Genomic DNA, 20,407 nt, shown 5'->3' with positions numbered 1-20,407 from the left:
CAAGTTCAACCCACATCTTCTCACGGCTCTCTGGAGACTAACACAGATAAGCTATCATGTGTCAGGAGCCGTGTGGACATTTACTGTGCGCTCGTCTAAAGCAGCGCAGCCTTTTCTCTATTAGCAGCTCCAGCCCTGCCAATAACAATGATGTCATCGCTGTTGCCATGGAGCGCGGACAGACGAGCCGAAACATGCCAGTCAGGAAAATAGGCCGCTTGTTTTGGGAAGTACCTTGTGAGCTCGTCCGCCTGAGCTTTATCGTGAAGTCGAGGCTGTGTGTGCATGGCTTATTTTATGAGGCTTTACTGTGGGAGGGACACCTGGCCGGGTTATTTTTTACCATCTCTATTTATCATTTTACTCTGTAAATAACTCTGAAATTCAGGTCTGGCTTAATAAATGGATCTTATAAAGTTTCTCAGGCTTAGTTAACCTCATCCCAAGTGGAAAGTCCCATTGGAGAGAGCGTGCCAGTTGTAATTTTCCGGCCCAACTCCTACACAGTGCCTGTAAATGCACCCAGTGCCCTTGTACTGTATCTCAAATGAGTTGAGAGGAATCTCACAGTACTGTGTTGTAATGACACTTACAGTGCATTACTTTTGAGGATGAAAGGCATGGATTGAATGCATTTGCAATGCAAGTATTGAGACTTTGCAGTGTCAGTGTATCAATGCAATTCAATGCATTTTCAAAATGCTTTTCTGCTCTGACATGGCATTAAGTAACCAGTCAAGTGTTCATAAAAGAGAATAAAGTCATAGGAAGGACGAATGAGTGAGTTTATTGTGATTGCTGTGGTTCTTCTCTCAGTGATCTGATGGTTTTATAATCCAAAAATCAACATCAAAGAAGTGGCCTCACTGGCCTGTATTGATGAGGAGCTTTCATGTGTAATATAATGGAGTGGTCGACCGGTGTGGGTTTTAATGGCCAGTACCTTCAATTTATATGCTGTGGTTCAATGCAAATAATTATAAAGTAATATAAAAACAGACAGGCAGCACAGAATGAGTGAGGAGGCATTTGCACAAATTAGGGCTGCACGATTAATCGAACGATGTTGTATAGGGGTGGCACGGTTCACAAAACCCACGGTTCGGTTCGTATCACTGTTTTAGGTCACGGTTTTCGGTTCTGTACGGTTCTTGTTTTTATTTTTTTTATTTTAATCTTTAACACTCCAGAAGTTTGTTTTGGCATATGAAATGTAGCTTGATTATCCACAATTTAGGATACATTATTTAAAAAAAAGTTTTATCATGTAATCATGCACAAACTGAATTGGACTTGACTTTAAGCACATTATTGAGACCATCTCTGAGGAAAGCTAGGGGAGATTTGACACAGCAATAGAGAAGACATTGATGACATGCTTTTCATTTATTTGGCAAAAACAGGACAATGTGTATCTCCACAGGTATTTATGTGCCTTTTTAGCACATAAAGATTGAACTGAAGAATTAACTTGCATGTCTACCAACACACTGGTGTGATGTCTTCTCAGATGAACTGACAAATTAGAAGTGTTGCCGTTAGCATATTATATGCATTTTCCACAATGCTTGCACACAGTCTCAGTTCGATCTATTCTTTTATTCCCGTCTTCATCATAGGTAACATGAAATCCAAAATGTTCCCACACAACTGACCTGGCTAAGGGGCCGTTCACATGAAGCCTCTTTTGCGCACTCAAGTTTGTTATTTCAAATGTAGACGCGTGGTATGCGCGCTCGTAATGGAAGCGACGCGGTGCGACACGCTCGTTTTTTTCCAGCGCGTCCGCGCCGCACCGAGATAAAAACATCTCAACTTTTCAAAATTCCGCAAGCTCACCGCAGGCCATATGACATGAACCAACCAATCAGCTTCATCCTTTCCTTTAATAAGGTTTGGTGCACACCAGGGTTTAGATGGCAGCGTTCAAACTTATTCAAATAAACCGCACTAACAAAGCAACCACACTGGAGTTTGTTTTAATCAAACCAAACATGACAAGTGTGAACACACCCTAAATTATCTAAATGATGTGGATTATTTTTATTGGGGGATGTTTTCAGCATATACTGAAATATAGACATGGTCTTTGCCACTGAAACCTCTGGAAATTACTTTCAAAATCATGCAGTAAACTTCTCACATGACCTACAAAAACACAGTCTCCTCAAGTAGGTAATATGTTTTCATGTGTATTAATGCAGACTCTCTTGTGTTTGGTGTAGGTGAGGCTGCTCTGAGAGGCGAGTCCAGAATGCAGGCCATGTCTCTGTCCTCTGCAGTCAGCAGTCACAGGACGGGCCCTCCTCCCATCAGCCCCAGCAAGAGGAAACACAGCGGGGACCAAGCAGACGATGACATTGACTGTAACAGCGAGCATGTGGCCAAGATGAGCCGGCTGTTTGCCGCACAGTTGTAAGTGGAACCAGTTAATTTCACGTGTCTTGTTTTGGATTCATCTGACACGCTGACAGACGTTCACAGCTTGCCGTCTCAACCAGATCTGAAAGCTGGTTCGGGTTGGCAATCGGGTGCTTTTTAGAAAGCGTCGTACTCAGCTGAAGTTAAGGCGGTGCAGGCGGCGTTCCTGCAGAAGGAACGTTGAGAATGCCTGGGAATGTGCTGAAGACCGAGGCCTTGAATTCCTGAGATTCCGACACTCAGAGCCGGAGCACATGGCCGCTTGCAGTGCCTGGCCGTGCCCTCATGGCAGAGCATTCCCCGCATTCCAGCCCCGTTTGGAAGATCGGCATTCAGTCGCGAGAGACCAGCAGGGAAAAGCCACACTGGTGCTAGGCAGAGCAGTCCAGGCTAATTTATGACCTGCAATTTGCTTGGAAAATTAGGACCCAAGTGCAGGAGCCAGTGAGAACAACAGAAGCGTCTTAGCATGACAAACTTAATTTGATTTATGCTCAGGACTTTGACGTTTGTGGGTGTGCAAATTTAACAGCACAGGTTGTTTTAAACTTTGACTGAATAGGTTTACTTTTGTAATGCTCTCATTTTCAGATTCATAAACACTGTTTGATCCTCATCCTCATCTTGGCAACCCGTCAGAGCTTGTTGCCAGTTGAAAGGTTTCTCTGCAATGCTCAGTGCTAGCTGGATCTGAACGGACTCTGGAGCAGATTGTAGTTTCATAACAACGACTGCCCTTTACACCAACTTGCTTTGCCACATCTCATCTGAAGTGACTAATGCCAGATTCCTTTCAAGGCCTTCTGAATATTACAGTGATTTACAAAGTCCCAGATTTCAAATTCTCTCTATTTCATTACAATAATCAAACAGTATGCTGTTTTGGTACTGTTTTATGTGGAGTGATGGATTGCTGTAGTGCCTCAGTTCAAGAAAAGCAGCAGCGCAAAGGGCAAACAATCATCTCCTTTGCTTTAATACCATGTTATTCATGTTTCAGCATGGAAACATGAATAAACACCCAAAGGTATGTTAAAAGAAAGAGTACAACTTGGCGAAATCTGTATCATGTCTCCTGTAATTGCTTAGTGTTTCAACCGCGCGACGGCTTGTAAGCAGTGTCTTAACATCACATTTACCTAAAAAAAAAAACCTTGTGCTGTACCTGATGTATATCCAAAATAATCAAAATCGAATCGCAAGCTTGTGAATCAGAATTGAATCGTGAAATTTGTGTCAAAACCCAGTCCTACCCTTAGTACACACGGGCCAGGAGTTTCGGGAATGTTTTTGCAAAATGTTTTCTTGTTTTTCAAGAGTAGGAATTCATTTGCATTTGAACTCTGAGGATTAAATTGTTCATTTGCCTCTGTATTGCTCCAGGACATGTGATTTTCATGGGGTGGAGGTGAATGAGCCTCTCTTGATTGTTTTTGTTGGGAGTTTGCGGCTGACACCGGACACCATGGGCTGAGGCAGCGGTGGAGGCGGCTCAGGTTTCCATGAGGGTGTTTTCTATAGAAGGGAAAGAGCGAGTGGGGGCTGGGAAATCTCTCTTCCTGTGTCTCTTCTCACTGTAATCTTTTGTCCAGTGCTTAAAAGTTATTTTGAGCATTTCTGGCCCTCGAATGTTTAGAGTTACGTTTCATCTTTGCTTGTTTTTGATAATCAATGTGTTAGTTTATTGTATGGTTTTGTTCTGGTCTTCTCGGTCTGTGCCAGACTAAACAGTTTGAAGCACAGAGATAATACTCCTCATTAGCAGGAGTGAGGGAGCGCTGGATGAAGCCTCCTCGTAGGGCTAATAAAATGGGAACTCAGGGAGACATATTGTTGTGGAGTGGGCTTCGTGTCAGGGTGGGGGCCATTTTCTCGTTTTCACTGCTGCCGTGAAAACAAAGGGCCTCTTATCCGGTCAGCCCACTGTGTTCTGGAAGCCTGCTCCGGCCTGTCCCACCGGAGACGCCCCACTGCAGAATAAGTCACACTGTTGACAACAAAATAAGAGTCCCACTTGTGTACTAAACGACTGATTTTTGAAGTACTGCAATCATAAATGCAACAGATGTCTATGCTTTTCAGGATCTCACCTTGATTTCCCCTAATGTCCAGGGGTTTTATAAACGTAAGGAAAGCCATCTGATTTCAGAGGGAATAATCCAAGCAGCCCGTGCTCCTGCTGGGAACTTGGACACTTCGTCTTTCTCATGCATCCATGGCCAGCCAAACGGAGAGTCATGATACGGCCGTGCCAGCGTGGTTAGGCTTTATAAAATAATGTTTTTCTGCTAACTTTTATATATAAACAAACACATGACTGGCTCGCTTATGTTTGGATTATAATTTGTCAAAGCAGTGAAGTCTGCAGTTAGCCAAATGCTTTAAACTGATTATACACAACGTGGTATGGATCCAAACTCTCAAACTGCCATTTACCTCTTTGGCTGCTTGTTTTAAAACCTGAGCCAGAAATCATCAATGTGCCAAGATGTTTTAGTTGCTTCAGTAACCACATTTGAGATTTACAAATGGGAAGTTAATGAATTCATTAAGAAATATAAATGTTGCAGTAGTTAAACCTATCATGCTATTAATAAATGGTTTTAATGATTTGTTCTCCTGCCGTGTTATAAGAATGCTAGAAATATGGCTAATATCGAGCAGCGTGAATGGGGCGGCTCTATTAGATGAAGTACATTTCCAAAGAACGGACTGTTTGTATCCTGTGGTTCTGCCTTCCTCGCCTTGATTTCTCCCAGATGTTTCCTGTATCTTTGTGGGCGAGCTTCCAGTGACTTAAAGGAGAAATAAGAGCGAAATCTTCCTGCCAAGATCTGTGGTGGAATCGTGAGGTTTTGCCGCATGGCTATGAAATGCAATTATGAGAAAATGTCCCCAGTTTTATTGGCCTGCATCTGTGACTAAAGTGAGTCTAGCAGAGTTCACATCACTTCTATAGACTACCTACCTCACTCATCTTACTCTTTCAGCATGGAAACCATTGACTTAACAAGTTTTTGGTGGAACTGTTAGGGTGTACTCACACTAGGCCAGGGCTATTCAATTAGATCCATTTGAGGGCCGGATTATCGAACTGGAAATTTGAAGCGGGCCAAGGGGATGGGGGCCGTCCCGATCTTTTTCTAGGGGGCCTATACAATTACATTGAAATGCATATTCACTAAAATGAACTAATATTACCAACACCAACATCTATAAAAGGTTAAGGTGCTGTCTGTCAATCAATTAAAAAAAAAAAAAATCACACATTTTGTTTGTAAGTAATCATGAATAATTGCATATTTATATATTTATACTGTCATAATTTCACAATGAACCTCAGAATTAAGGTAGAAACAACAAAGTATTTTTAAATATGTGTTTAATACCATCTTTTTACCAAGTAGCCTATTATTAATGAAGTATTGATATCAATATTGCTACTGGTGTCTGGTGTGAAAATGAATTTTCTCTGTTTTACATATTAATTATGTCCATTCAACATTACAGTAGAATTGAAAGCCCAACATTTAATAGGCTCTGAAATATATAACAGCTTTTAATGTAGGTGATTTTAAAACAATCTTTACATAAACTATAAATTGTATATGCATAAAATATACAGATTATTATTGCCATATACTGGTAATAATCGTTATTTTATGTTTTTAATTTTACATAAGTGTTTGTTTACCACAAAGTATCCTTTGGCCATCAAAATAACATTCAAATTGGATCATGAGCTTTAAAGGGCTTAAAATGGTTGTGCAAAATGCTTGAAAGTCATTGAAAAGTGCTTGAATAACTCTCTCAAAAGGTTGTACAAAGCCTGAAATGAATACTGTAATAACATTCGACTATGCTTAAGTTGGTGTGACTTCTGGTTGTCTGACATAGCCTACATCAGCGCTGTTAATAACAGAATTCTGAGCAGAATTTGAATGATTCTCACTGATCTTTCAGCAACCTTAATTCATTCTGGGCGAATTCAAACACTTTTCACTGGATCTCGCAGCACTGTGCAGTAACAGTGTCGCGAAATCAACTTTGGTTCCCGGCTGTTCTGAGCTTGGACAAGTGTGTTTGCGTTGCGGTCCGAGCTGATAAACGGTCCGCTTTGGTTTCTCTTTCGCTTCGTTTGCCGTTTAATGTTTCTCATATGAAACAGAAATAGCAGCGCTTATGAGTTGAACAATGCGGTGGTCGCGCCATTGCGACTGCTAACAAAATTTAGTTGCACCGGCAGAAATACGACCATTTGGTCGCAGTCTAGAGCCCTACAAGTGCTTGACAAATCTGCCGTCTAATTATGTTACGATCTCCGGTAGATTGTTGTTGTTGTTCTTGGCTCTCTTGCTTTTCTTTTTTGGCTGGCCCGCCCCCTAGTGGACAAACTAATTAGTGCAAAAACCATTCAAGCCACCTGCTGCTCCCTCGGGCCAGACGAAGATGATTGGCGGGCCGCATTGGGCCCGCGGGCCGCCAATTGAATAGCCCTGCACTAGGCAGTTTGAATCGTGCCCGAGTGCGTTTGACCACCAAAGCGCAGTTCGTTTGACTAGTGTGAGTGCTCCTAACCGTCCCCGGGCGCGGCTCGATTAGCCGTCCCTGGCCCGCTTGGAAGAGGTGGGCCAGAGCACGGTTCAGTTGGACTCGGGCGCGGTTCGCATGCAGTGTGAGCGCTAACCGTGCTGGAGCACGGAACAGGACGCGTGATGTCACACTTTTGCGAGGTAATCAACGTTTTTATAGTCTGTAATCAAAGCTGCAAAGTCCTTGCTGCACTTCAGCTGGTAATTGAAAACCTCCTCATACGAGCAGCACGATTGCGTGAAAATTTTCGTGTCACAAAGGCGATAGACCTGTTTAACAATATGCAGTGAGAGGGCTGTCGACCACCACGGACCAAACAATTTAAAATAATTATCCACAAAGTAAAATATTTCACATTCAGCGAGAGCGTTGCTCTTCCTGTTTATCCTGAAACCATCGCAACATAATGACGTAAGCGTGCTCCGGCACGAATGCTGAAACCCTATGTGAGTGCAGGCCAGAGGGGGAGGGGGAGTGGGGGGGGGCAATCGTACTCGAGCCCGGTTCACGGCAACCGTGCCTAGTGTGAGTACACCCTTAAAGTCATATAAAAGTGATTGCTTCTGGTTTTGCATACTTGTGTTTTAGTTTTGACTGTGATGTGTTCAATGATGCTTGGATCACACAAGAGCTTCATGTGAATGTGATTCCTAATCCTGAATTGAATGGGGAAAATGCATTTCTTCTCGGAGCAAGAGTCTTGAAAGCACTGGTGGAATATTGCCAGAGCGTTTAGCTCACATCAGAGAGGAATAGCAGGGAACTGAAAGATCTCATGAAAGGGCCTCATTGCTGTTTGTTTTCAAAGGATCTTGGGTGAAGAGGCTTTCAGCAGATTTTTCTGAGTATTAGTGTGCGCCTCTAAGATCTGACCTGCTAATAATATGCCTCTGAACCACATATAACTTTGTGTTCTTGTGCTATGGGTGTGTGTGTGTTCACAGTAGCAACATTTTGGCCAAATTCCACAATAGTGTAGCAATATATCAAGCCCAGAAGTCATTTTCAAACAAAGCAGCTTTCTTTTGGTTTACAAGTGAATCTGTGTGTCCCAAATGCATGTCTGCATGACTAAAATCCAGAATCTTCTGCGGAATCTGCATTGTAAAATATTTAAAGTGAAATTCCTATTGAACTTATTCGATTTTCCTACGAAAAAATGGTAAATGTGGACATGTATGCAACAATAGATAGTTTGCTGTAAATTTTGTCGAAGAGATATTTGAGTCAAGAATGTTTAATTTCGAGTTGCTCTCTCATGTAATGTAAAGCCGTTCTACTGATAGCAACTTTTCCATTGTTTGACACATTTCTAATGTCACATGGTGTAACCTTTCAGCTCACTGTGGTTCTGTCAACATGATATCTCAAGTTCTTTAGCACATTTAGACGCCATGTGTACACAGCATATGTATTACACTGAAAGCGGATCACGCTGAGGAGGGGATTGTGAAGGAGTAGTTTCTGACAATAAGATTGTAGATTTCCCTCTACAGCTTTCCATTAGTTATCGTGAGGACAGTAATTTCCGGTCGACGTAACGGTTTACTTGCAGATCCTTCGCTCGCCAATGGCGTTGCCAAGTAACAGACGATTTCAAGGATCGCAGCCCACACAACTGAGACTCGACAAAATCTACAGCGTTTGTCCTCCCCAAAGGTGGACAGCGGTCACCAAACTGAGGTTACAAATTCTGCGCTGAAAGCATTTCCTTCAAATACCTGATTAGAGTTCGCCTGGCTCTTCCCGTGCTGTTGTTCAGCTCTCTTGTGTGCCCAGTGAAGGGTATTAAGTTCTCTTCCTGTGAAGCACAGATGAAGCCTTTTGAATAGTGCACTTGGCCCCTCGCTGGGCCTCCGCTCTGTTGGCAACAGGAGACCGATCGTTCCGGAAGGGTGGAATAGCGCTTCTGGGCTTTGCTGCATGTGTCTATTCTTTTAAGGGGGAAAAGAAAAACAGGAAAGGAGGTTGGTAGTGGGAAAGGGCCTTTTGTAACGAGCGATCTGAGCTAATGTAGAGCTGGAGACGAGCTTTGACAGTCTTGATCGAATGGAACAAAACTTTCTTTAAAACAACAGAGATCACACAGCAGCCGTAGCTTTTTGTTGTTGAGCACACTAAACGAATGCTTGAACGTAAGCGACATCGACTCCATACAAACCCTTCTTATCAAGTCATCGCGACTGCTCGCGGGAGGTGCGCCGCTCTTGCCAGGCTCGCTGAATGCAGCATTAATAGCTCTGCTTGTTTGTGCCGTTGGACGTGGGCTTCAGTACAATCCCTCCTTTGTTTGTCTTGCAGAGGCAAGCCTGCCAATGGGGACTACCGCAAGGACCCCCGGGATCGCAGCCGCAGTCCCATAGAGCGCATCGGCACACCAATGAGTCTCGTTGGTGGTCACCTCTACGCCCACATGCCCAGCCTGGCCATGGACCAGCCTCTCGCACTGACCAAAAACGTGGACGCCAACCGCACTGTCGCCATCTCACCTACTGTCAGCCCCGTTGAGCGCCAGCAGGTAACTTCAGTAAAAATTGCCATTTACTCAACCTCATGTCATTTCAAATCTGTGTGACTTCTTTACTGTAGAGTACAAAAAAAGATATTTTGAATAATGTTGATAACCAAGTGTGACCCTGGACCACAAAACCAGTCTTAAGTCGCTGGGGTATATTTGTAGCAATAGCCAAAAATACTTTGTAGGGGTCAAAATTATTGATTTTTCTTTTATGTCAAAAATCATTAGGAAATTAAGTAAAGATCATGTTACATTAAGATTTTTTGTAAAATTCCTACTGTAAACCTATCAAAATGTAATTTTTGATTAGTAATATGCATTGTTAAGAACTTAATTTGGACAACTTTAAAGGTGATTTTCTCAGTATTTAGATTTTTTTGCACCCTCAGATTCCAGATTTTCAAATAGATGTATCTCGGCCAAATATTGTCCTATCCTAACAAGCTATACATCAATAGAAAGCTTATTTATTGAGCTTTCATGTGATGTATATATCTCAGTTTTGTAAAATTTAACCTTATGACTGGTTTTGTGGTCCAGGGTCACAAATAGTCTTGGTTCCCATGTTTTTTTGACTACTTGTATTTTTTGTCCATATAATTGAAATTAGTGGGAATGGAATGGTTTGGTTACCAACAGTCTTCAAAATATATCCGAAGTTCTGTCATGAAACTCTAGATGACACATGGCACAGCTGATTGGTTCTGTTCAGCCAATGAGCTTGCTGCTTAACATTCAAATACTCAGCTAGTACTTGCTGTAGCAGTTGCAGCATGCTTTAGAAACCCTCCAACTTCCCCAGCTCCACCTGTATATATCTGCTATGAGTAATGTCATGTATGTTATATGTAGGGGTTATTTCATGTACAGTGGCATGCGAACGTTTGGGGAAATGTGAAAATGTGAATAATTTTAACAAAATAAGAGAGATGTTATTTTTTTTGTACTGTCCTGAGTAAGATAGTTTACATAATATGTTTACACATAGTCCACAAGACAAAAAATAGCTGAAATTATTCAAAGGTTTGGCAGTCCCTCCAGAAAAACGCGGCGTTTTTTTGTGATTGTTGCGGGCAAAAATCCTTGATTATGCGGCACGTTTTCTTAAAAAATGCGATTGAATATGCGGGATATTTATGCAATTTTATGCGATGAAATAGCGGGAACTTGCAAAAACTGCGGTTTGGTGAAAAAGAGAGAAAAAAGCGATTCCCCCAACACACTTATTGCCAGATGTAGCACCGTAAGGGGTGAATTTCGTTATTCTGGACTCAATTATAATTATAACATCGACTACTCCACCCTGGGAATCTCTCCCAGGGAAATAATGGTCAAAGACACCCAGGTCTGTTCCCACAAGAATAGAGCAGAGACGTGAATATAGAAAAAAAGATACAATATTTTATTATTACTGGGATAAAAGCTAAACACACAGACACAATTTAGGACACAAGGGGTTATATATGGCTTCCAAATCAAAACAAAAAAATTAACAAATTAGACAAATCAAAAGTAACACATCAGATGGCAAGGAGAAATAACCAACCTACCCCAATTCCACTTCACTACGCACTTCAAACGTACACTAATGTACTCATTTCACCACAAAAACACGTGTATTCAGATGACACGTGTAAAAATCAGAAGAACAAAATCACTCAGTGAACAAGGGTACCCATTAACATGGACCTAGAGTGGTCAGCACTTAGCCCGTCCAACAAAGTTAACAAAATCAACATCAAATTGAATCAATAAATTAGGGATGCTCATTTCGGTTAATTTTCCTGACCGACAACCGCTGCTCGTTATCCGAACATTAACCGTTAACTGATAAAATTAGAATAATAATAATTTAAAATAAAAATAGAATGCACGAGTATCTGTGATGATACATTAAAAATACAAGCAAATGTTTTATTTTAACGTGCAAACAGCAGCATACAGAGTAACAACAAAAGCTGTATTGACATATACTTAAATTATCGCGCATCAGCAGCGGTTCTGAGAACAGAGAAAATCTGAATGAAAAAAACAAAAGAATAATATAACTAGGCCTACACTAAATATGTATAAATTAAATAACTACCTAATTATGATGACAAAACTAAAACACACTGAATCCTTTTATGCGCTTTGAAGAACTGTACCGGTCTTATTCTTCTCGTCAGACATAAAAATATATAGCAGGCCAGCCAATACCTCAGTGTGCCTAGTTTTTAACATGTCCACATGCTGTACGGATAGGCAGGACCGCTGCCTGTTAACTTTTAGATCCGCGAAAAAAACACCATCACAAAAACCCTTTCAAATTGCGGTTCGGGACTTCCATCCACTGTCATATGCGTGTGGAGAAGCGCGTGTTTTACAGCGTTCAGCAATAGCCAATCACAGACATGTATGTTGATTTGATTATCACTGTGGCCAATCAGAGGAGGCTATGTTACAATCCACTCACCAACCAAAGTGCCGGTTTCAGTTTTGCTGACTTCTACACTTTCGCGAACTCTCTTATTAAAACAAAGTGTTGGCATTATATAAATAAGAGATTAATTGTGCAGTCTAAAGGTTATTTTATTACTTTTTAATAACTTTATGAGATTGCGATGAACTACTCTAGGATGAGTGATAGCTTTCCAGTGATTGTAACGGGAGCGCCTATTGCGCACTTTCTAGACTATAATTCATTCAGAATTTGAATACATTCACTCACGGATTCACTCTCTGATAACCCAATAACGCCACTTGCCATTGAGTTGCATATACTACATCAGTTTACTAAGTAAAGGTGAAGCGAAATATGTCTGTACAGCCACACTGCACGTGTCGACATGCGCGCGTGAGTAAACAGATAACTTACAAATAGCATTATTTCTTTCACCATGCAGCAAACGTAAAAAAAAAAAAAAAAAAAGAATAGAAAAAAACCCTTTTAAACCGTTTAACTGATAGTAATAATCGGTTAAAATTCTTACTGTCGGTTAACGGTTAAACGGTCAATATGAGCATCCCTACAATAAATCAATAAACACACACACACACACACACACACACACAAAATAATACAATCAAATAGTCATAAGTCAAAATCAACTAAACACGAAAAAAAAAAAATCAAATGACCATAAATCAAATCAAATCAATAAACACAAAAAAAAAGAAAAATTGATCAACAAAAATAGAAAAGCAACAAAATAACAGATGCAATCACATTACACCTGGTCCATCAACAATATACACACAACAAAATTTACTCCATAAGATCACGCAAACTCACAACCCTTAGTACCGATTTCTCACGCTCACACACTCGTACATATACACACTCGCACACGCTTCCAACAATAAACAAACAGACCACATTCAAACCACTCACATCAACTTATAATTTCATCCACACAACAATCTAATGGTACCATACGAACCCCACAAACACAGTCCTCCAGTTGAAACAGTGCGGGGATGGCCAAACGGCCACACGGATTAATATTCGGGTCTCACAATCTCTCGATGTCCAGTTCACTTGATGTGGACTGGTCAGGCAGGCGAAAATGAAGTGAGGCAAGACAGAACGTCGCGGCAACGCGCGACCACAATAGTATACTCGAAAGAACGAAGACAAAGACCCAAACGGAAATGGGATTATGAAATCATGCAAGCCCGCATATTTTGCGCGCGGAAATCTGCAATTTATGCGGCGAAAGTGGGGCGTATTTGAAAAAATGCGTCCCCCGCATAAATATGCGGACTTTGGCTGATTATGCATGGAATCATGCGATCGCATAATCGCGTTTTTCTGGAGGGACTGGTTTGGGAACCCTAGGTTCTTAATACTGTGTGTGGTTACCTGGATGATCTACTACTTTTTTTTTTTTTTGTGATGGTTGTTCATGAGTCCCTTGTTTGTTCTGTTATACTGAGCATTGTTCTTCAGAAGAATCCTCCAGGTCCTGCAGATTCTTCAGTTTTCCAGCATCTTTTGCATATTTGCACCCTTTCCAGCAGTGACTGTATGATTTTGAGATCCATCTTTTCACTCTGAGGACAACTGAGGGACCTGAACACAACTATTAAAAAAGGTTAAATTCACTGATGCTCCAGAAGGAAACACGATGCATTAAGAACTTTTTAAATTTTAAGATTAAGGTAAATTGTACTTAATTTGTCTTCTGGGAATCATGCAAGTATCTTCTGTTCCTTCCGAAAGGCAGTACTAAATGGAAAAAAAAAAAAAAAAAAAAAAAAAAAAAAAAATTGGACATCTTCATCCTGTTCAAAAAGGTTTTCACCCCCGGCTCTTGATGCATCGTGTTTTCTTCTGGAGCATAAATAAATGTTTAAACCTTTTTTAAAATCATACATTCACTGCTGGAAAGGGTTCATATATGCAAAAGATGCTGGACCTGAAAGATCCTTGAGGATTTTGTTGAAGAACAGTGCTTAGATTAACTGTTTAGAACAAACAAGGGACTCATGAACAACCATCACAAAACAAAGCAAAACAAAAAAAACAGTCGTAGATCATCCAGGTAAATACATACATACAGTATTAAGAACCAAGAATTGCCAAACTTTTGAGGAACTTTATTTTTTTTTATTTTGTGTAAAATATCTTACTCAGGACAGTATTAAATAAAAAAAATAACATGCATTTTGTATGATCTCTCAAAACCAAACGCATTAACATTGCCATGTATATTACCATGCTAAACTCTCAGAGTTGTCATGACAGAACTTCTTTTATGCTCAACAGAAGAAGGTCAGTCAACATGTGTCAACAAACGTGAGAGTGAGTGAATCATTTTCATTATTAGGTAAACTATGCCTTTAAAGGAAACAACGCTTTGTACTGTTTTAAGGTAAATAAAATGATAAAGTACCTTTGACTTTATATTGATGTTTAGAATCAAAGTTCATCTTTGAGTTTTGATTCGTTTTGGCATGTAGCCAAACATGGTTTTAGAACAGTTTTGGCCCAGCAAGAGTGTTTTGATTTTTTTTCAGTTTTAGGAAGAAGCTCAACTATCCACTGATGTGAACGGAACACTATTAATTCAACGCATGAACAGCAAGTCTAGACATTTTGTAGGTCTCTACAGTGCAGACATATCTAAAAGCACTGAAAATGACTAGTTGTTCTTCCGTTTGTGTTGTTTGGGCACTTCCTCTGTTGCTAATGTAATATCTGTGTTGTGTGCAGAATCGTCCCTCTGTGATCACATGTGCCCCAGCGAACAACCGTAACTGTAACCTCACCCACTGCACCGTGTCTCACAACGGCTGCTCACCCAACCTGACTTCAAACTACCGCAGACCCTCCAACTGTAAGTACCAGCAAACCTCACCGGATCAGATCTGGCACTTTCCATAGATGGGGGCAAATGGAAAAATTGATAAAAAAAAATAAAAAAATAATAATAATAATAAAGATGCCATGTCCTTTACAGGTGGAACTATATGTTTGATAAATTTAGGTAAACTTGGAATGACCAGTAGAAGAAATTAAACCATTGTGACATGACATGAAGTGACACAGTTAAGAATATTTCTGGAGTAAGATCTCATTTGATTAGGTTTTGTAATTGTTCTGATAATTTAACTGTGATGTTGACAGCATTAGTCAAGATCAACCAGCTCAATATTTAAGTTTTGAATCAAGTTTCATAATTCAAAAAATCTGTTTATTTGTGGGGAATATATTTGTTCACTCAGATTGAGTTTTTTTTGTTATTTTTTGGTATGTTTGAGAACTGATAAATGTCAAACTATCTACCTTATTTTCCCCGTAAACGCTTGGATATCGGTCCAAATCCACGTCTAGCTATTTTTAGCTGTACAAAATAGTTTTTGTTGCTTGATATTGCAAACTGGTGTGTCTTACCATATTATGTGAATGTGTTATATTAATTCTGAGCACACTGGCTTGTTTTGCAAACAGTTTAACCATTTACTGTATGTTTCGCTATAATGACTAATGAACCAGTCTCACTGAAGTCTCACCCATAAGCTTACTTCCGTGTTGAAGAAAAAAGGCTATTGCATTTTTTCATCCAGAAACTTTCGTACGTTAAAAAAAAAGAATACAATCTCATGTTGTGTCAATCAATATTGTCAATATTTTGGACTCAATGACCTTTAGGTGGATAAATTATATTTTTGCACATTTAAAATAAATTGCATTGTCTGACCTGTATGCATTAGGGTTATGCTCATAGACGTTAGTATCGTGTATCGTTGATAGTCAGAGATTTCGCCTGTTGCTGATGCCTTTGACGATAGTAAGACGATTATTATTATTATTATTATCCGTCAAAAAGGCACCGAACTTTAGCGATGCAGCACGGAGAGTCTGTTCTAGGATGCCTCAGAAACTTGCCGTCGTATAAACACAAGCATAGAGTGGCCGCGTTGCACGGCAGATGTGTGCAGTGAAAATGGGTAAGAGATTTATTCATCATACATAAATTAAGTGTAGACAGTCATTAGGATAACAGAGGTAGTAAAATGTGGTTTAGGCTGAATGAAATACGATATATCAGAATCCGTCTGTATATAGGAAACATAAACATTCACCTCAGTAACATCTGTATGCGTTAACAAGAATTACAATGCGATAAAATGGCGCTAAACATACGCACGTGAATTACACGCGCACCGTTTCTCATCATTCTATTTGAACTGAACTACAACATGAACTGATGACAACAATCAGACATACAGCGGTAACGTCGCAATATGACGGGTATAGAAAGATGCATTCATTTACATTCAAGCACGCACATTTACCACTCACTGAAGATAGCAGAGAATGAAACCGAAAGTAAACTTGAACCTCTCCGACAGAACTAACGTAACCGTCAGCGCTCTGTACACTCACAACTGTGTCGGTCACATGAACTACCCTTAATCGAATAAGGAATTTATTACATATTGACACATTTACATATTAAATAAATTAGCACGATAGTATTGTGTATCGGCGATCTCACAGGCTGACGATAGGACGATATGAAAATTGAGCATATCGCCCAACACTAGTATGCATCAGTACTAGATATTTCTGCCAGCCATATTTTAATGGTTTCAGAAAGACATTTTTCTAGTAACAATGTATCAGGGAAATACAAGTTCACTTCTGCTTTTTAAAATGAAATAATCTATTGATGCCTTCCAGTTCTGTAGGTTTACATTAAAATTATTCACAACATTTTGTACAAAGCTAAGTAGATATATTGAAAAAATGTTCTCCCTTCTTTAATCAACTATAGTAATGAGTTATAGATGTGACTCTTTACAGATTCCCAGCATAGTGTGTTTGTCTCTCAAAATGTCTATTGTGTCACATCCATAACAGTAATGAAACCCTATACATTTTTTTCCTAGCTTAGCAAGGGAAATGAAATGTCTGGACTCTGCCTGCAGGCTGTTAGTGTTATTACATGCATGCAGACATACAGGTGGTTCAGTTTTCTGATAATAGTTACGTTTCACATTTTAATTTAGAAGACAATAATACAAATGAATCAGTTCAGACGAATGCCCCAATGTTTAGTTTTTGCTCCCTACCTGTGGAAAGTGCAGTGTGTTGGCTTCTTTGACATACCATGTACTAAGCAGCGTTTCTCTGTTTCTCAGCGAACACAGCCTGTGACCCCGTTATTGAGGAGCATTTCCGCCGCAGCCTGGGCAAGAACTACAAGGAGCCCGAGCCCGTAACAAACTCGGTGTCCATTACTGGCTCGGTGGACGACCACTTCGCCAAGGCGCTGGGAGAGACGTGGCTGCAGATCAAAGCCAAGGGCAGCTCCTCCGGAAGCCCAGACTCGTCTCCCAACGGCCACATGGTCAACCACAATCACTCCCCTTCCCTCGTGTCTTGAAAAGAGGACCAGCGCACCCCAGTCCCGCCTCTTCCAGCCCGCTTCACTCTCAAAGCAACCATGCATGTTTTAACAGAGCTGATGTATAGCTGTGTACATAAGAACGCACGACGAGGAGGTGCTCCTTTTAACTTTCAGTTGTGCTTTTTTTTGTTTTCTTGTTTCTTTTTCTTTTGTTTGTAAGTATGCTAGTATACTTTTAGCTTGGCTGTTGCGTTATGGGATGCCCATACCTTATTTTTATTCTTGTTTTTGGAGATAAAATCAGCCAGAGATCGAACCATCTGCCTCAGATACCAAAGAAACCGCTGATGCAAACCTTTTACCCAGAAGCCATTCTTCCATCATCGCATTCTGTCTCTCACACGCCTGGTTGTGTCTCTCTCCCGAATCTGTATGTGTTTACTTGAAATGGAAGGCCTGGACTGATTTTGCACTATGGACGGCCAGAGGTGGTGTCAGTTTAGCGTCGGATATGCGTGATTTGGATGTTTCGAAAACGTTTAGCAGGGTGACGCAGGTGGTGCGGTTCACGTCGCTTTAGCAGGAAACCTTGGTAAGGGGGAGGGAACCTGTTCTCGTTCGCTTTGGCTCTCGCTTCTCTACGGTGCTGACACAACTGGACTGCGGCAGACGTGGGCATTCTTCTCGTTTCGGGTTGGTTTTTCCCCAGGCACTGTGGTTTTCGTAGAGTTAGATGGTTTAAGGGTAAACTAGTGCTTATAAGTGCATGTTTTAAAAAAAAAATAGCTGGTATCTATTATTGTGTAGACATTTCAATCGTAATACTTTTAGCCTTTTTCTTCTTCAGATTTGATTTTATTTTTGTCAGTAACAGTCCTAGATAAACTTACTGCTGGTACAGTTGTACTCCATATTATTATTTTCTATTCAATATTCATTGTGGTAGCTGCCAGATACAAAAGAGAAAACAGCCTCCGGACAGGCCATCTATATATTAATGGTTGGTTTTTGTATGTTATTAATCCGTGGTACAGGATGCTGTCGCTTTGCATGACTGAAAAAAGAAGCATTAGCAGCTATGGACAGGTCAACTGTAGCGTTGACAATCTGCCGAAAACGTCAAGCTAATTTCGTTCGTGCGTGCGTGCGCGTTTGTTGTTGTTCTTCATCTTCTCTTAATTCTGCGTTCGGCTGTCGAAACGGACCCCGGCCTCTCCGACGGTCCGCCTGTACCGAAACGAAATACATTCCTCCGCTAGGGAACGTCGTGTTCAGTAGAGCTACTAACCAGAGACTCTGACGAGAGGTTGCAGATACATTCCATCGGCCCCCAATTCGAACACGACGCACTCTTCAAAAGTCTGATTTCACCCTCTGCTCTTGTCGCTGCCGTATCTTACGCGAGACCTCCTTTCCGAGGTCCGTCGCACACACATTTCACTAACAGTTTCCTGGGTAGGACACTTTCTCACTTTCTGCTTGTGACACACGTTGTAGGTAAATCACTTACTTAAAAACAAAAAAAAGTTTTTATATAGGAAACTATAAGACCATCATTACGCTGTGCGTAACGAATGTACAGAGAAAAAAAATCGTAGGTATTTTTTGAGGAACAATTAATTTGTTAATGATATGTAGCTATTTAATTTTCCCTTGTCCTTTATTGTAATCATGCTTTTTTTTTTTTTTTTTCTCGAGGAAAAAAGTTGATCTTTTTTGTTTGTAGTTTTTGTCTGTTTAAGGTTAAAGTGCAGGAACACAGTTATTCTATGAAAACACTGCGTTAGTGTAATAGCCACTTGTGTATTATTTCTGAAGGCTACTGAGTCTCGACACACTTCTGAACGGAGGCTTTCAACTGTCTCTGGAGACAATTGAACAAACGGACTCGAGTCTGAGTGAGTTACTCCACTCCAGTACCATCGCTTGGGATTTGAGCGACAAGATTTTCTATTTGATGTGCGCTTCCAGGAGAACGACGACAAGAAACCAACGTTTAAAAACACTTCTCGCTGCACCTCGAGTGTACTTCTTAATGATTTGTAAATCTGTATTATACCCTCATTTCATGGCCTTGTTTCTCCTTGGAATAAAACAAACTTTTGGCAGGCCATTGTTTTGTACTTTTAAGTAGCCTCATTGAACAATAAAGTGCTCTTAAACCACAGCCCGTGACTTATGATTCATCCTTTACCAAAACAAGTGATTACACTTGGGAAAATGTTCAGGAAAATGTGATGTTTTAATGTCAAAATTACACTCATTTTACTAGAGTTTGATCAGTAACAGGGTTCGTACAAGGTGCTTAAAGTGCTTGAAATACTACTGAATTTGACTTTTTGAAATTTAAAAGAGTTCACTTTCAGAACAAAAATTTACAGATAATGTACTCAGCCCCTTGTCATCCAAAATGTTCATTTCTTTCTTTCTTCAGTCGTAAAGAAATTGTTTTTTTGAGGAAAACATATCAGGATTTCTCTCTCTATAGTGGACTTCTATGGTGCCCCTGAGTTTGAACTTCCAAAATGCAGTTTAAATGCAGCTTCAAAGGGCTCTAAACGATCCCAGCCGTGGAAGAAGGGTCTTATCTAGCGATTTACAATTTATCAGGGTTCCCGTGGGGTCTTAAAAAGTCTAAAATTTAAAAATCAAGATTTTAGGCCTTAAAAAGTCTTAAATTCGCTGATCTAGGTCTTAAATCATTTTACACAGGTCTTATTTTTCCGACGTCCATGTAACGCTACCTCTAATGCTCATTTAAATTCTCTTTTTGTTGTTGCTTGGTTGTTTCCGTGGTGTTGTAGTTCTTTATTTCACTAGTCCAAATATAATTTGCTTTAGTACAACTACAAATGAGACCAGCATGCAATAGCCAATCAGCTTTCTGGTATTGGCGCGTCTTTCTCGGATTGTACCACAGACGTAAAATGGATTTAGCTTTTTAGCTATGGGGAAGTGCAAATTTAGCGATACTTGGCTTAAAAAAACTGAATATAGGGCTTGGCTAAAGCCAGTTGCTAACAACTGAAGATAT

At 40.4% G+C, this 20,407-nt stretch overlaps 1 protein-coding gene across 1 annotated transcript; it reads left to right on the top strand.

The window, feature by feature from the left end:
* Nucleotides 1-2,229: 2,229 nt before the first annotated feature.
* vgll4b (vestigial-like family member 4b) lies at nt 2,230-19,540 on the top strand. Its single transcript, XM_073825725.1, has 4 exons — nt 2,230-2,415; nt 9,316-9,532; nt 14,730-14,853; nt 17,165-19,540. Exons 1-4 carry the CDS (start codon nt 2,255-2,257, stop codon nt 17,407-17,409), a joined length of 747 nt encoding a protein of 248 aa, XP_073681826.1. The 5' UTR covers nt 2,230-2,254; the 3' UTR covers nt 17,410-19,540.
* The last annotated feature ends 867 nt before the right edge of the window (nt 19,541-20,407 follow it).

Source organism: Garra rufa, chromosome 20, assembly GCF_049309525.1.
Source record: "Garra rufa chromosome 20, GarRuf1.0, whole genome shotgun sequence".
NCBI classification, from domain to species: Eukaryota; Metazoa; Chordata; class Actinopteri; order Cypriniformes; family Cyprinidae; genus Garra; species Garra rufa.
The sequence above is the reverse complement of the archived record's forward strand: the minus strand, read 5'-3'. Positions and strand labels throughout refer to the sequence as shown.

What these genes read in the sequence shown, in the direction of transcription:
- vgll4b (XM_073825725.1), top strand. Translation starts at nt 2,255, where the DNA reads ATGCAGGCCATGTCTCTGTCCTCTGCAGTCAGCAGTCACAGGACGGGC. An exon ending in GCCCCGTTGAGCGCCAGCAG is followed by an intron (nt 9,533 to 14,729) that starts GTAACTTCAGTA and finishes TGTTGTGTGCAG; the next exon opens with AATCGTCCCTCTGTGATCAC. An exon ending in CTACCGCAGACCCTCCAACT is followed by an intron (nt 14,854 to 17,164) that starts GTAAGTACCAGC and finishes TCTGTTTCTCAG; the next exon opens with CGAACACAGCCTGTGACCCC.